Source organism: Aythya marila (genome assembly GCF_965140915.1).
Source record: "Aythya marila genome assembly, chromosome: 25".
Taxonomy (NCBI): Eukaryota; Metazoa; Chordata; class Aves; order Anseriformes; family Anatidae; genus Aythya; species Aythya marila.
Window position 1 is genome coordinate 3,206,578 of NC_139066.1, and position 16,751 is coordinate 3,223,328.

The following is a 16,751-nucleotide window of genomic DNA, read 5'->3' on the forward strand; positions in this document are numbered from 1 at the left end:
GATGCTCATATAGATTAAAGTGAAGTCACAGCTCTCCATCTCACATATGTTTCATGTTTCAGCAAATTGTCATATCTTTTATTTCTTGACATCATATAATTCCAGTTTTAGAGGCTGAGAGATGTATTCCAGCCTGGCACAGACAGAAAAATGTGAAGAAAGAGGAGCTAGGGTAAGCAGACCTGCCGACTCGAGGGCAGCTGTCTCTGGCTGCCTTGATTTTCAGGAGGCTCTGGGAGCCTATAGCATCCCAAGATACAAGATACAAAATGCCTGTAACACTGCTTAGGGTTTGCTTTTGCATCTCCCACGTGAAGCAAAATGCACTTAAATGTATCTAAATTGGGATCATGCATAGCCCAATTTCACCAGGCTCCTGCCCTGATATAACTCTTCCCTGCCTGGGATGTGACAGGTAGATCTGCTGGGGCAGAGCTCGATGGGGCTACTGTAGGAGTAGGTGGAAGGGTTTTTCTGTATTAAGAGGTGCCATAAGCAAATATTTGAAGCTGTATTTCTATTTATATTGACTTGTGCCGCTTTAATTTTTGCCAATTACCAGTGCTGCAGATGGTGAAGCCTGCCAGTAGAGCTTTAAAATCAGTCTGCCTTTTTAAAACATTTTCTGCGTAAGGAGATGGAGTTAAATTTGGGATTTTCCTCATGAAAAGATAAATGTTCTAATTGTCATACAGGAAAATTACGGTTTTATTTATAGATGGGGGAAGAGTTGGGATAGCTTTGCTTAGGTTGATTGACCGCTTGTAGGATTTTTGTGCTCGTTGTATTGAACAGGTGACGTTGGGCATGCAGTTCTGTGTCACAAGGGGACGGGGACAGCTGCCTTGCAGAGCTTTCTGCCCTGTGGCAGGGCCTTTAATTATGGTGACCTTGAACAAGAAATTTCATTTCTCCAGCTCCACTTTCCCCAGTTGTAAACTACTTTCTCCTGTAAAATTCCCTGAACTCCTTTGATGGAAAATGCTGGGAAAGAGCCAGTACTTTTAACAGCAAACCTGTGGGCAATAAACAAGCTTGTATTCTTTTCACCTTTTGCGATGAAAAGATTCCTAAGGAAGATTAAATAGCGGCTTCAGATCTATCGTTTTACTCTGGTGCCATGAACGCTTACATTCTGTCCCTGTGTTTCCTTACAGTACGCTTTGCACCTTACCGACCTCCTGACATCTCTCTGAAACCACTGCTCTTCGAGGTTCCCAGCATCACCACCGAGTCCGTCTTCGTTGGCCGCGACTGGGTGTTCCACGAGATCGATGCTCAGCTGCAGAGCTCCAACGCCAGCGTTAACCGAGGAGTGGTGATCGTTGGCAACATAGGCTTTGGGAAGACGGCCATCATCTCCAGGCTGGTTGCGCTCAGCTGCCACGGCACTCGGATGAGACAGATCGCTTCAGATAGCCCGCACGCCTCCCCGAAACGTAAGTTCAACAGCATGCACGTCTTCCAAACTCACAGACCTTTTCCATCAACTTTTCTAATGTTTTTGCTGCAAAGATCCCTTTCCTCTTCAGACCCAAGAACTCAGTTAAACCTTTGTTGCCAAGCGAAGGAAGCACCTGCCAGCATTATTTATACTACTTGTGCTCCAAAGCTATGGTTTGAAGAGTCAGGATAATTTCTCTGCTTTCCCTGGCTTAGAAACATCACAGATTGTCTCTGATCAGGAAGGCTCCAGTTTTAATTGCTCAAATTATTTTAATACAAATCCCTCCTGATGCATTCTCCTTCCCATACAGTTGGTTTATCTCAGTTTGTCTTGGTATAAAAGTTTAGGGTAGGTCACAAGCCCGTGTGGGCTTGGCAGCAAGGCTAGCTCTGCCTCCTGTGGGTCCCCTCCAGTTCACATCACTCTGCCCTGACATGTTTGCAGGTGGGGATGACAACATTTTAAAATCACTCTGCTCCCAGTAAGTGGATAAGACAGGACTAAAAATACTGAGTTAGATACCTAAAGGTATCTTTAAGGATCTAGGTCACTGTATCTCAGAGAAACTGTAGTCGAATCTATTTACTGGAATCCAGCGCTCTTAGCCATGTAGAAATATCTGAAATGTCACCGAATGCTGGCATGTTGAGTAGTGTCACTTGTCAGAGCTAAATGAACAATGTGTAGTGAAAGGCAGGGCTTGTTTCTATATTTTAACTGTAACTCTGCAGTGCACCAACTGCATGTCTCCCCAGCCTGCTTAGAGGGATTGTGGAGATTAGCAGTCTACTGTACTTAACTGTTTCCAGACTAAAGGCTTGGATATTGAGAAAGCTCCCTGTACCTTTCATGCACAGAAGAAAAAGATCCTTGGTCACCTTCATTTTAGTTCATGCTCTGGTGTATCCATGAAGTTGAAAGTGAAATGATTCCTTGGTGTTAGTTGTTGGGGTGGAGACCCTAGAATCAATCAACAGATTTTATTTCCTAAAGACTTGAAAAGTCCTAGTCTAGCTATAGAAGATAATAACTGTTTTACTAATTTCGCATGCTGGAAAAGTCTACAATGCTTACTAAAATCTATGTTTAATAATAAATGCTAATTAGGTGACCTGACAATTCTACAGCAGTTGTGTTATCAGCATTAGCAAACTGGAATAAATAAAGCCTCAAACTTTTTATTCTTGGCACGGAAAAAACAACGCAGGTGAAGGGGGTGGTGTATGCTCAAAACCAAGAATGTGCATCATTGCTAATACAGTCAGGATTTAATTATGTAGGCAGTAGTCATCCTCCGTTGCTGTTTACCATTAAATGGGTCATTGTTTCTGTTATGATTTCAAGTCAATCTCAAGGATGCATTGCTGCAATCTATCCAGGACAACCTTCTGCTAGTAGAGTCTGTTGCTTTTAAAGCGTTTCTGAAATAAAGAAAACGGCAATTGGGCATCATCAAGTACTGCATGTCTTTATGTCATTCAATAATACTCTGTTTGAGTACCTATGGGTGTAAAAATGAGTGGTTTGAAAATCTTAACCACAAAGGTCTGGTGAACAGACTCTTGTACTGGTAAAGCTGATTTCTTCTTTGCCAGGCTAAAGAAATGCAATAGAAACACAGTTAAATTTGACAGAGATGATTGCAGTATAATTCATTAGTTGCTTTCAAGCCTGTTCCAGATCCTGGTGCTACTCCTGCTTCTTTCTCTCTGATAGCGTTAATGGGCTCCAGATAGATATGTTAGCTGTGGCTCTCCATTTTTATATGTTATAAAATGGGTACATAATTCAGAAAAATTGTCTTTCTCCACTGAAGAAGGACTCTGAACTAAATTAACGAGCAATGGGTCATAACGAAGGAAGATCTATTGGCAGAACTGCAGAGCCCAGGGAGCACTGCACTAAAATACACCAAACTTGAAGACAGAGCGTGCTTTCAGGAACGCACAATTCACTCAATTATTGTGATTACTTTAAATCAATGGAAGTACTGTGGAGAAGACGAATAAGACAAGTTTAAAGCTTTATCTTAGCAATCCTTCCCGTGCTGCTTCCAAAAGGAAGTTCTTCAGGAGCCTCTGTCCTGGCTGGCTGGTGTCACCTTGTCCCACTGCCTGAAGTCCTGAACAAATACTCGTGGAAAGTGTAACTGCCACGAATGAACTGCTAGAAAATGTCATCTGTGTAGTAGGTAATAATAACGTGGGTCGTGCTTGTCCCATAGCCACTCATAACCTCTTTCCTCGGGACAGATGTGGATGCAAACAGAGAGCTGCCCTTAACCCAGCCGCCGTCTGCTCACTCTTCGATCGCCAGCGGGAGCTGCCCCGGGACTCCCGAAATGCGCCGGCGCCAGGAAGAGGCCATGCGGAGACTCGCTTCACAGGTACGGAAACATTTGGGATTTTTTTAGGCCTTGGAAACCTGTTGGTTTTAATGGACTCACTTGGAAGGCTTTCTGTCTTGCATCGCTTTGTGCACTGGAAAATGTGCACGTTCAAAAGCTTACTGAGAGAGTACAGAGGATAAATTTCTGGAACAAGTTTTATTACCCTAGGAAAGTTATTTCTGTAAAATGAAATTCCCATTATATCAGATACATGTGCTTTTAACTCCGAGAGTGTATCTTTTCCAGCCATCCTACTTTATCATTCCACCGGTGGAAGTGTAACGAGATGACACAGCTACCAGAATCATTGTTGGTTTTTTTCAGCAGTGAAAAGGAAATTGCCAAGTGACCGGTGTTTCGTTTTGAGAGGAGCAGGTAGCATACAGCAGGTGAAGGAGCAGGCTGTGAGCATTACTGCTGGGTGGTGCACTTGGATGGTTTTGGGGGAAAGTCTACAAAACAGATCACAGCCTTTTGAGCAATACACGGATCGTTTGCTGTTACAAGAGTGGATTGTGTACAGCAGTATTGCTTACTGTTGGTAAGCTTTCCAGCTTGAGCTTTATTGTATTACCGAGACTCACTCCTACTTTTGTGATAGTGGGAAGGTGCCATTATATTGCTTTGAAATCTGAGGAGCTTGCTCTTCCTACGCATTTTGAGAGGATATGAGCAGTTTATGCTTTCCTGTTGCCTGCTCCTACTATGGGGAGGAAAATATCTAGCAGTGTCTTTGTTCTAAATTACTGCCAGGACGTGTTTTGCTTGGCTTTTTGTACCAGATACTGTCTTGTCCTATCTGCTTTCTGCTGCACCCAGATGGCAAAGCAGAGAGCGTGTGATAGCTGTGTAAATAAATATTAAGACTTGATTTTCTTCTCTTCCACATGGAGCTCTTGAAAGGAATGCAGTGGCCAGGCCTGCTTCCATTCAGAACACATTAGTCATCGTGCTCCTTGTAAATCTTCAGCATTACAGACTACCAGAAATGCCAGTAAGCGTGCTATCTCTGCTTAAAATGCCTCATCTATCTCGACTTTCTTGCCTTGAGTGCTTCAGTAATCCTGCTGGATACGTAATTGATAAATGGACACAATTTTAGCTTCAGTTTCCTCATGAAAAAGGTAAGAGAGATGGCTTCTTCAAGCAGCGCGTCACATTCAGCGCACAGATGATGCACTGAAGCTTTTTTGCATCTCTGGTTGCTGGACCAGTAAGAAAATAACAAAAAATGCTCATAGCCAAAAAGTAAGGTTAAAATGGGGTGTTATACCTACAATACCTGTAATACCTTGGCTGCACACCCCTTTAGGAAAGGGCTCTAAAGCCCCATTCATCCCATAGCTGAAAGTTTTTGTGAAACCAATCCCGTGCTTTGCTGTCAGAGCATAACAAATGAGTTAGGAAGATGTAGTACCTCTTGTGCTAGCAGCACGGTTACAGATTTTTGGTGGGATTGTTGATCTCCCAATAAATCTCAACTGCCATAAATGCAGACAGATTCCAGAAATAACTGTCACTGGCTTCCAAACACGAGGCCTTCCCAAAAAGATCGATGCCAAGGCTGATGAGTTGACCTTCGTGTTCTTGGAATCGCTTCTTTTACTCGAGTAGCTGACACAGCATGCAAAACTTCTAAAAAGCTTCACAGTGTTTAGCAAACAGTTATGGGATGAGTCAGAGCAGCAGCAGCAGGGCTTGATTCAGCACTCAGAGACCTTGGGTCTATTCCCAGCTTTGCCGTTAGCCTTGCTGGGCTCCTTGGAGATCAGCATCTCATCCGCCTGCCTGTTTCCCTCCCTATTAATAGCAGAGTGATCCATGCAGCTAATGGTCCTTGGGTGTCTGACGCTGGAAGGATACGTAACGGGGAGGTGGTTGGTGTTCCCAGTTCTAAAAAGCAGTTGTCTTCCAGGTATGTCCTTAATGAAGCTGTGCACTGAAATGAAGCACGTGCTTAAATCCTGATTCAGAGCATCACTTCCTTTCACAAAGGGACCTTTTACTGGAAGTGTAGGACCTTTTTTGTTTTGGTTGTGTTTTTTTCAGCTCCATGTTCCTGCTGATGGTACTTGATCAAAAGCAACAATTTGGTTTCATTGCATCAGACCCTTTTCCAGAACAGCATGTTACAAACAGTAAGCTTGATGGATTATCCAGCCTCAGGAAGGGAAATAAAGGCAAATAAAATGGGTTAGGATGTTTGTCAAATTGATAGCTGGAAGTCGTGTGCCTAGTGCACTCTTAGTAACCTCCTGAGTAGCACAGCTCAGCATCGCCACTGATGAATACTTGCTGTCAACAGCAGATAAATTGATTTGCTTAGAAAGAGCTGTGCCGTATGATGTCCTCCTAGATAAAACAAACACTGACTATTCCAACCCAGCTGTGGTTTTTGAAGTCTCTGAGTGACATTGGGAGCAAAAGGATTACTGACCTGGCAACGTAATTGAAAATCCATTAAAATAACAGTTGGGAGCTCTTTGTGCTGCACAGGATCACTTCATTCAGAAACTCAATCACATGTCTATAACTTGCTTTTGAGAAATCAGGGAAATTTGTTGTTCATTTGAGGCTTTGAAGGTGTTGAAATCTTAAGAAGAGCTACTACACTGAGTGGTCTCAGTAGACAATAGTGAAGCTAGTCAGTTAAAATAATTTAGCTGCCTAATGTGAGTGTCTGATGCCACGCACTGCAGCAGGCTTTCTGGGGGACAGTGTCAGAAAACCCTCACATGGGTAAACTAAAGGTTGCCCAAAGTCTAATCTAAAAAAGAAAAAGGAATATCCCTTGCAGGAGGAAGGGAGAGAAGACCATATTCCTGTATCAGTAGCTGTGGAATAAAAAAAAAAACAATTCCTAATGGCCTACTTAAAAAAGTTTTTGTTTGACTGGCTGCAGAAAAAAGAGCCCAACGAAATGACAGAAAGCCTGACCCTTGGGTTGGTCTGGTTGGAAAAATTGTTCTTGGACGTGTGTGTTCAGTAGTTGCATTAAGGCTGGAGGCAGAACTGAAGCAGGGAAGAAAGCGTTGACAGTGACGGACAACCACAATTGTCAGGGATATTTTGGGAGATACAAAACATATGTGAGGAGACAGAGAAAGCCACGTACAGATACTCCACCTCTGCTTGCACTGAAGGGAGAAGGATGTTCTGGGGTTGTGCTGTGGTCATTGTGAGACAGAAACGCAGATCGTTATGAAAGTGGATTAATAATATACTAAAAGGCTTAAGTAATTGTTGGCACGGGCTCCAGAACGCCAGTGGGAAGCACGCCGTCCCTCTCACCCACTCCGTTCCTGCTGAAAATGTCACTTACCCCAAACTCAGAAGCCGTGTGTTTATGATGACAGAAATGAAAGGTGAACAGTTGCTTTTCCTCCTCTGGATTACTCAGGGTTGTACTTCTCTGTCTATTTTTCATGCAGTAAGTTCGTTGGGGCAAGGGTTGCTTTTAGCTCTTGTTGTCAGAGATGAGCAAATCGTTAATTTTAAAAATAAATGACTGAAGGCTGCCTAGCAGGAGCGCTGCTCAGGCTGTCTTTTCAGCTCCCTTGCCATGCTGGAAAAGAGCATTATTTTATTGTATTCGTAGAGTAGATTGAAGTTATCTGTGATTTCTAGTTCAGTGTCCATCGGCAAACTATTGGAGAAGAAAAATGCTTAGAAATGAGCCAATTTAGAAAACCGGTATCAGGTGTACTTTTTTGTCCTGCAAAAGCTGTGCAAGGAAACAATCTGTGTCCAGCTTGTTCAGGAGTCACCTGACGTTATGCTCGCCATGGACCCTAGGAGGACAAAAACATCACAAGCGGGCAGAATTCTCTTCCTCCCAGAGGCTGGTGGGCAACCACTGAGGTTTGTGGTGTCTCAGTCCCCCTCTGATGGGAAACGGAGCCTTTTGTCATGTGAAAAGTGGTCATGGTAGGAAAGGTTGGACACTCCTCAAGGTTTGCAGTGAAGGAAAGAAAGCAAGGAGCTTAAACTTGAGGCTGCTCTCTTCCTTTTGTCATTTCTCCTCCTAACAGCCCGTCTGACTAAGGTTTTGTAAGCGGCAGCAGGGTGATTACTGCCTTGAAGGATTAGCAGAGAAAATACTGGCGGTACAATGATGCCATCGTGTAACATCACCCAGGTCTGTTCTGGCTGCCCTCCTCTCCCAGCTCCCAGTGAGAAGTTTGGGTGTTGACAGAGAGAAGATTTTCAAAAGGGAAAGTTCACTCTTGCTGTCATTCCAGGGTCGCATTCAGGGTTGTGGTTGGCATCGTGTTGAGTGCTGTTGTGTAGACAGGAATGAAGAAGTGTGCCAGGAAACTAGAAGCATCAAGTGCTAAATGACTTGCCATCCATTTCCTCGCAAGGAAAATATGAAGTACATGGCAATTTTAATTGCTGCTTAGCAGAGATTTCTGTGAATCAATTTCCTAATTTATTTTTTTTAAAGGTAACAATCTAGCTTTCAGGAATGGAGCTGGCAAAATCCCCTTTTTCCTTTTAACTTGTAGGCTTCTCCTGCCTCAGAAGAAGAGGTGAGGCAGCGGAGCTGAGAAATGCCCTGTTGGTTGTGGTTTGTGGGACCCCAGCTCCCAGCAGAGCCATCCTTGCTGGGGAAGTTCCCCTTCCATTTTCCTTCCACCCCCTGTCATCTGTAGGAGTTTGTAGCACAGAGAGGCCTGCAGGGAAGAAGAACAAGAGGGATTGTCTTGCCAGATCTGGCAAACCCTCCGAAGTCATGAATAAAGCTTCTCAAATTGCAACACCCATCTTGACACTTGCAAATAAAACATTAGCATTTCTGGCAGGGTGCGTTTGGTTAGCCTTTTGTTTTAATCTGTACGCATGTATTATGGAAATCAGTTTACAGGATTCCTGACTGTATTTCAAGTCAGCCCTCTGACAAAGAGCAGGCTGCCAGTTCTTCAGCAGTGCCAGTGAGTCAAGCTTCAGCTCGGCTCCTTCCCTGCAGTAGGTGCATGCCAGGTTCCTGGTGAGCTAGCCACGGGCAGCTGAGTGCAGAGCTTCGTGTAACTGCTAAACTCATGTGCTGGTACTGGGTGCTTGTAAACATACTGCCTGGGACCACAGAATGACTGGAAGGTGCAACTGAAAAAAAAAAAAAAGTTGTGAATATGAACAGCAGGGTTTTTCAAGCTAAGATCCCATGCAAAAGAGCACTCAGCACCTCTGCCATGTTGTGCCGTGTTTTTTCTTCCTTTTTTCTATTTATTCTTTCACCCCTTGCAATACCCTTTGACTTAACTTCCTCTGAGCAGGGCTGGTGAGCGGCATGGCCAAGTCACCACCACATTGCTGTCCTTGCCGTGCTGCTTTCCTGTCTCCAAATGTTCCCGGATAATGTATAACTTGGGCTGATGCCTCTCAGCTGGAGCGTGACCTTGCTTGTCCAGCACTGGTCCTTCACCTCAGCAAAACAAACCAAGAGGCGTTCCCACCGGTACGGAAAAATACAGAGTCACAGACATGTCCTGGGTGACCTTTGCATCTCAGCGAGGGCCACCAGCACCCCCGGGAGGTGAGAGAGCCCAAGGTGAGATGGATTCAGCTCAAGGGAAGAAGCCCAAACCAGGTGTCCCTTCTGGTTAGGATCACCTTTGCTGTTTTCCCTGGAGGTATTCTGTGTTACTCACCCAGGATTTTTAATGGATGTGATACACGGTTTAAATAAGCCACTGAACAGCTCTGTTCCTTGGCTTTCTGGCTGTGTCTGGCTGCTCGTGGTAGCAGCACTTAAACAAATGAGCCTGAAAGCCAGTTCAGCAGCACTAATGGGTTGTACCCTACACAGAGCAGCTGGTTTGGGAGCTGTGCTTCCATGGCATTAGCTCACTCAGCTGGTGCTGAGCACTGCTGCTGACTTCAGAGGCTCTTCCCCCATCCTTCAAGCCACAAGACAAAGCGTCACTGCCATTGCTGCGGGCGTATAAAAAGAACAGGAGTCCTCCTACCTTATGCAGAGGTGGAAGGCTTCGTTACTTCAGAGCCCTGATGCCCTGCGACACTAATGAGTTTCAGAGGGCATCTTCTGGCAAACTCAGCTGTGTAAAAGTAACGAATGTTCCTGATAAACTGGGTCTCCACATCTGCGCACGGTCATGTGCAGTGAATAAAACCCGGCAGTGCTGATTTCCATTCACGTTATTGCAACCAGCGCTGTGCCTGGCAGATGGCCTTCTGGCAGGTAAAAGCACGGCACTGAATTTACGTGAAGCTATTTTGTATGGCTCAAAAAGAGAGGAATCTTACCAGGTGCAGAAATAGGGTTAAAATGCAATGCCTCCTTGTCCGGCACTGCAGAAGGAAGCTGAGACGTGTCACACCAGAGGCATGATGTCAGAGGAATGCCTCTTAGATGGAGGATATTATTTTTCACAAATAGTGGTGCCAGAGAACTGCTTAAAATTGGCCTGGCCTATTAAGTAAAAATAACTCCTTTCCCTTGAGTCATCTGCAGCCCCTTTCTCCTTCGATGTGCGCGCTGTCCTGCCGGTCTTGCTCCTGTTCCTGGCTGTTACCTCCTGCCCCCCTGGCCTGCCCTCTGCCCCTCCCAAGCTCAGTCTCTTTTCCCCCTCTGCACTTCCAGGTGATGCCCCACAGTCCCTTACGTTTCCCCCACTCTGTGCCCTTTCTGCCCTCTTCCCCCTGCTGCTCTCACGCGGCTCTCCCCCTCCTGTTTCTCACTGTGCTGGGGAGAGCCGCTTTGCTTTTAGCACACACGTGTCGCCCTTTTTCTTCCAGCAGCTGCTTTCGTAGATCTGATCTATATGAGGAAATCTCCCTTTTTTTTTTCCTGATTGCCCGGAATTCTTCCTTGCTTTTCTCAGCCAGAGCCAAATCCCTTTCAAATCAGGCCGAGAACCAGTCAGCTGCAATGGGTGGCTTAGCCTGGAGGTGTAGGGACACACAGCTCTGCTGCCAAGCCTGGCGTTCCAGAAAGGGTGGATGGGGCCGTGACACAGGATGGAAGGGCAGAAGAGGAGGCAGCATGAACAGTGCTGGTTTTATGAGGCTGAATAATGAGATTTGAGAAGTGGTTGTGGTGGGAAGGAGAGAGCAGGACGGCTGGCGGCAGAAAGCTTGGGAGAAGAGGCTTCAGGAGGCATGCTGGGTGTACCACCTAAAGAATATCTGACCAAATTCTTTCATAATTCTGCTTCAGCACTTAGGGAGACGAGCCACTGTCATTTATAGGGAGGTTCAGTGCGCCCTGACCCCACTGCAGGAGGGGATGGGGCCGTGCGCGCACCGAGCACTGGCCGCAGGCTGTGAGAGGCGACGCTCTGCAATCTGCGTCTGGTATTGCTCAAGCCTTGTAACACATAATTAATATTTAAAAAAAAAATAAGTTGTCACAAAGCTCACGATAACTGTGTTTCTTTGGTATGCAGCCAGCCAGCTAGACTCTCCAAATTATTTTAGGAACGTAGGCCTTACAGGCCAAGTCCTTTATTTTTCCTAAGAGGTGCACGAGATAAGCTGTTGTTTTGGCGCTAAGTGGGGCAGAAGCAGCTTTGTGTTCAAAAGAGAAGAATCTCAGTCCTCAGAACCCACATTTGGCGTGGAGTCGCTTGCAAGTGATTTCTCCTTGCCAACTTGCAAGAGTTTTTTACACATTTGCACATTGGGGAGGAGCACGAGGAGCACTGGCTGTGCAGCTGGCACGTGAGGCTGCCTGCTTGCGTGACCCCATCCGTGCTCTAGCATGTGGGATCAGTTGAGGTAAAACATGCATGATACAAGTGTGAATTACTTTTGAAGGTCTCTTGCAAGCAAGAGAGGAAATGATACAAGTTTGTGACTTTTGGCATTTGATATTTAATAGAAACAGCAAAAAAGCCTTGGGTTCTCAGTGTAGAGGCATTCAGCTTGCTGAAATTGCATTCTCAGCCCTTTCAGAAATGGCATAAACATGTACATTGAATGGTTCTCTTTATTTAGGTGTTACTTTCCCCATCCCTTGTAGGAATCCACGCCTTTTGCATTCGGATTGCTTACAGGCATTGTGTACCCCGTGTTTGGGAAGATTTCAGTTTAATAGAACTCCAGAGCAAGGAACTTCTCAGCTTCCAGCTTTGTAAACATCATTTAACAAACAACGAGAGCTGAAATAATGGTTTAAAAGTATGGGAAGGCCAATCTAGTGTTTATGGTGTTTCGTGCTACGTGATGACAAAGTTCAAATTGAAAATATGATCAGAAAAACTACGCCTTAAATTGTATCAGACAAAAATAGCGCTTACTGGTGACAACAGCCAGGCATGCCCGTATCTTTGGAAGAGCAGGCTGTCCCCTGATGATTTCCTTCATTGTAACACTTCCTAGATGAAATGAAATGTTTCACTCAAGGATTTAGTTTATGATGAGAGCTGCTTGGAACTTTCTCAACAATAGAGCAAAGCTTTTTAAAGCAAAGAAATTCAACTTTTGGAAAATGAAGCTTTTACTGAGAGCACACCTTGTTCGATGCAATGTTCAATTCCAGCCTGAACAGGTTCTTATTTTTCATTTCTTGGATGTACTTCTTGGCTTGTCCAGGTGAGCAAGAGGAGGAGGGACTAATAACACCCTGAATTACGGCTAGTCTGAGGAGTGTTATTTCAGATGTAGAGCAAGATCTGGACGTGATCTCCCACATCTTAGCAAGGTATCCTAAGCAGTGAGATGGTGCTAAAGGCATTCACCTACTGTGGGGAGAAAGAGCAGGGTTTGAACCTGGGAATGAGCCCCTTCCACAGCAGCCCCCCTGTTGTCCTGAAGTCTCCTCCTTTCTTTTTCCATGTGAAACCTGGCCCCATTCCCGAAGGCGGAGCCAGGGAACGATTTGAGACCTTTGAAAGTTTTATAGGATGAGAAAACCGTTTCCCACCCAACTCTGGTTATATAAGCAAAAGCCTGGTTTCTAACACCAGATTCAGCTTCCAGCGCTAGCTTTTGGCAGCGTCTTTTTGATTTGAAAATTGAGAAAATGTCATGGAGAATAAATAACATCAAGATGAAATTCTGGCGCAGTTGCACTTGTGAGAACATCGTAGTGCCTTTCCTTTAGTTGCCTTTCCAAAGTCTTCCTTGCTTACTGGTTTGTCTTCAGATCCATCTATTAAGCACTACATCTATCATACTGCTCAGGCTCTGCCAATATGTGAATAAATCCAGCCCAAGTATCAAAAACGTATGTGAAGGGGCTTCAACGAGCTGAGATGTAACTGCACGTATATTCCAGAAGAAGGAAGTGTGTCCCTATAAGTAGCGGTGGCCGTTCTCTGCAGGGGTACTGGCTGCGTCCCCTTTTCCATGACTTGGCTCTTTAGGTTCCTGGAAGAAGTCACTAAGCCTCTCCTAAAGAGGAGGCCTTATTTTTGTGCCTCTATACGTTGTGTGTTGGAAGTAAGAGCTCTGCATGTATAGCAGTTTGGTTTCTGTTAGCAGGAACGTGCTACATCAAAGGAAGGCTGCTCAGGACCTTAGTGGTGTGGGATCCCCAAGTTCTAATCCCCAGATAAATGATACTGCAGAAAAGAAATCACTGCCTTTATTATGACTTTACCCGGTGCTGTTCTCTAAGGGGATACATTATATTTTAACTGGCTGGTAGCAAAAATTACGTTATGAATTTGGAGATATCCATTAAAGTTTAAGCACATGTTTTAGGACTTGATGCTCCAAATTGCAGCCTAGCTTTATCATCGCTGCATGCATCACACCTTGTTTTCACTCCAGAAGGAAATTATTTCATTATATCCCATTGGTAATTTCATAGATTTCTATTTAAAATGAAAAAAATAGTGCTGAGCCAGCAATGTTTGAGGACCCCCAGCCTTATGTTTTGCTTTCTCAGTGCCATCTTCTGCAGCCACATGGTCCAGAGACCGATGGATCCAGCCAGCAGCCAGCAGCCCTGGCCTCATTGCAGAGCTCACACAGCATCCAGAGATACCCAGCAGTATCAGATACAGTTATCAGATACAGAGAGACCACACAAATCAGGTCCTTGGTTAAAAAGCCCACTGTCCCCAAGTTCAGAAATGTGTTTTATTTTGCAATATTAGTGCGCTGTGCTGCAGCAATGGACAGCACAGGCTTCTTTTCCAGGGCAATGGTGGCAAACTGCCTCTGCCTGCTTCACTCTGATATTTTTGGATACTGTCAGTGGCATTTGAAAAGGCAGTGAATGGGAGCAGCACTGGAGAAAAGCTTTTTTTTGACCTGGCCGACGCTGGCACCAAATGGCCAGGCTGGCACCGAGGATGCTGCTCCCTGCGAGGGACGGGGGGAGCTGCTCAGCAGGGTGGGACTGGAGCAGTCTGCTGAGGGCTCAGCAAGCCAAGAGAGGTCTGGGGGTGTTTTCTTATATTTAAAAAGAAACCAAGAGAATTGTCAGATCAGAGTGCGAAGATAGCACTGCTTTTCTGCAGATTTGAAAAGGCGGGCAGGATTTGGTGGGTGCTGGCAGACTTGGGAAAAGCAGGTGCCCTCAGAAAAGAGGAAGGTTTCATTTTTATTTTTTTTTCTTGACTTGGTTTTGTGAATGAAGAGTTCTATCGCAGTGGATGAGTAATGTATAGTAAACCTGGCATTCCCTGTTGTTCATGGGAATCTGTCACTTGCAGATGCTACCTTGCTGCAAGGTACTCTCTTCCAGCTAGTGCCGCATGTCTGCGTCTACAGAGCTTGACGTTTGCAAGCAGCAACTAAAAAGTAAGTTTAAGAAAACAATCACAAGTTATTATTGATGCCAAGTCCTTCCATAGAGCTCGGAGCACAATCCTATCGCTCAGTGCTGTGCTTCTGAGATGTCAGCTACTGTCACTGTCCGTCTCCATGAGCAGCTACAGCATAATTTCATTTATTCCCCGAGTGGCAGGTCCAGTCACTTTTCAGGATCAGTGCCTGTTTTCACCAGCCGATTCATCTGGATCCTTGTCACGGGTGCTTAACGCTTGGTGTTCTCAAAGACTTCGCCTGCCAGAACACATCAGAGCTGCCGGACGCAAAACGCTGCTTTTAACAACTCACCCGCCTCGTGTCTGACGAAGGTGCGCCCTTGTTCCTTTCCTCTCTGCCAGGTCGTCGCCTATCACTACTGCCAAGCAGACAATGCCTACACCTGCCTGGTGCCCGAGTTCGTGCACAACGTGGCCGCGCTGCTCTGCCGCTCGCCGCAGTTCGTCGCCTACAGGGAGCAGCTCCTGCGAGAGCCCCACCTGCAGAGCATGCTCAGCCTGAGGTCCTGCGTCCAAGACCCCATGGCCTCCTTTCGGAGGGGAGTCCTGGAGCCCTTGGAGAATCTGCACAAAGGTATTGTGATGACACCTTTCCCATAGCTCCCACTGCACCTTTTTTTTTTTAATATTGTGCTTAGATGCATCTGAGCATTTAAACAAAGCAATAAATTAATCCATCTGTGTCGCAGTCCAAGAGCTGCAGGCAAGAGGTGAGACCTAGAAAAGCTGAGATTATGCCATCATCCATATTTGGAAGCAAAGGGTTAATCCCTCTTCTCCTGGTGTGCAATTCAGGGCCACAAATGAAATGTTAATGACAACGTGCATTTGACTTTGCTTTCTCGGTTTCTTCCCCATCCCAAATGTGGCCTCGCAGCTCTGAAGGTGAAAACAAGCAACAATTTCCATGCACAGCTCTGCTTATGGCAATGTGTTTTGATTTACTTACTTAGGGGGTGAGTGTTTTTCCCTTTCCCTGTCATTATTTAGTGGGCTCTTGAGAATTTGAAGCTTTCAGCCAAAGAGCTGATACCATAAAAGTCTATAGACACCCTGTCTAAAGCTTCTAGGGCAACTGGTAACAGGCCATATCCTGATTACTGATTTCAGAGCTTTTTCCAATGCAGCATTGATTTTGTCTCCTTTTCTTTCAAGATGCAACTAATTCGTTGTGACAATCGCTACCTTTAAGATCTCCGCTCGTTGCCATGAAAACTGGCAGAGGGTTGCAGAGTTCATGGCTGTGTTGTCCTGCAAAATTGCCTTTATCAAAGTGGCACACTCTTGAGTCGTCAGCCACAAAAATAGTTGAGATAATTTTCTGTTATGACCCTGCATATATCCCAGTGTCTGAACCGACGTGAAATAGGTGCAGCCTCTACCAGATTCAAAGCCCTGCTGTTCAGATGAGCTCTTCTGAACAAAGCGTCCAAGCCCTGAGCTGCTGAGTCCAACTCGCGTGGTTCTACCAGGCACAAGAACACCCCGAGCCAGCACAGCTCGACAGCAGTTGATTTTCCTGGCATGGAGAAATGTCACTGTAGGAGTAGTGTGGCTACCCTTTCCTACCAACACTCCTGGCAGAGAAAGGACACGTTTAGGAACCGCTGCTCTAAAGGAAAATAATCTGTGGTTATTGCAGTAACTCCTTGGGAGGCGTTCCAGCTCTTGATTTTAAAGGGTTTCAGAGGATGCTTATTTTTCCTGCCAAGCAGGTTGGCCCTCAGCTGGTCCCAAGTTCTTGGGGGGTGGAAAATTTTTCTATAAAAGTTCTGTTTGCTTTTGGGCTCGGCATTCGACGCAGCTCTGATGGAGCCAGTGATTGGGGCTCTCATCTTTCAACGTTGCTGATGGAGAGTGCTGGCAAGCTGATTTGTACCAAGTGTTTTGTGACAAAATGAACAGTGTCTGGAAATTGGTTTTAAAATATATAACATTTAAGACTCTGTAAATATATCAGCAGGTCTTTTACAAGGTGCTGTTGAAGCTTTAATGCTACTGGGGCAAACTTATTGCATAACCATTAATGGTGAATGTCACTGAGAAACTCAGATTCATGTTTCTCAAATACATTTTTTTGAATCACCAGGAATCTAAATAATACATAGGAGAACAAAGTTCTGATTCTTCCCCTCTCCCTGCCTTCTCCCCTCTCCCTCAGGCTTTATGAGAA

General features: G+C 45.3%; 1 protein-coding gene across 17 annotated transcripts in view; it reads left to right on the forward strand.

Annotated features, from left to right (window-relative positions):
- The window catches only part of TANC2 (tetratricopeptide repeat, ankyrin repeat and coiled-coil containing 2), a gene marked incomplete at its 3' end in the record, with an annotated part of 279,985 nt that overhangs the window by 208,272 nt on the left and 54,962 nt on the right, over nucleotides 1-16,751 (forward strand). For all 17 annotated transcript variants that reach the window (XM_082779048.1, XM_082779047.1, XM_082779046.1 and 14 more), the window contains 3 exons: nucleotides 1,158-1,439; nucleotides 3,700-3,833; nucleotides 14,921-15,152. In XM_082779048.1, the coding sequence (XP_082635174.1) occupies nucleotides 1,158-1,439; nucleotides 3,700-3,833; nucleotides 14,921-15,152 (648 nt within the window). The remainder of the gene's footprint in view (nucleotides 1-1,157; nucleotides 1,440-3,699; nucleotides 3,834-14,920; nucleotides 15,153-16,751) is intronic.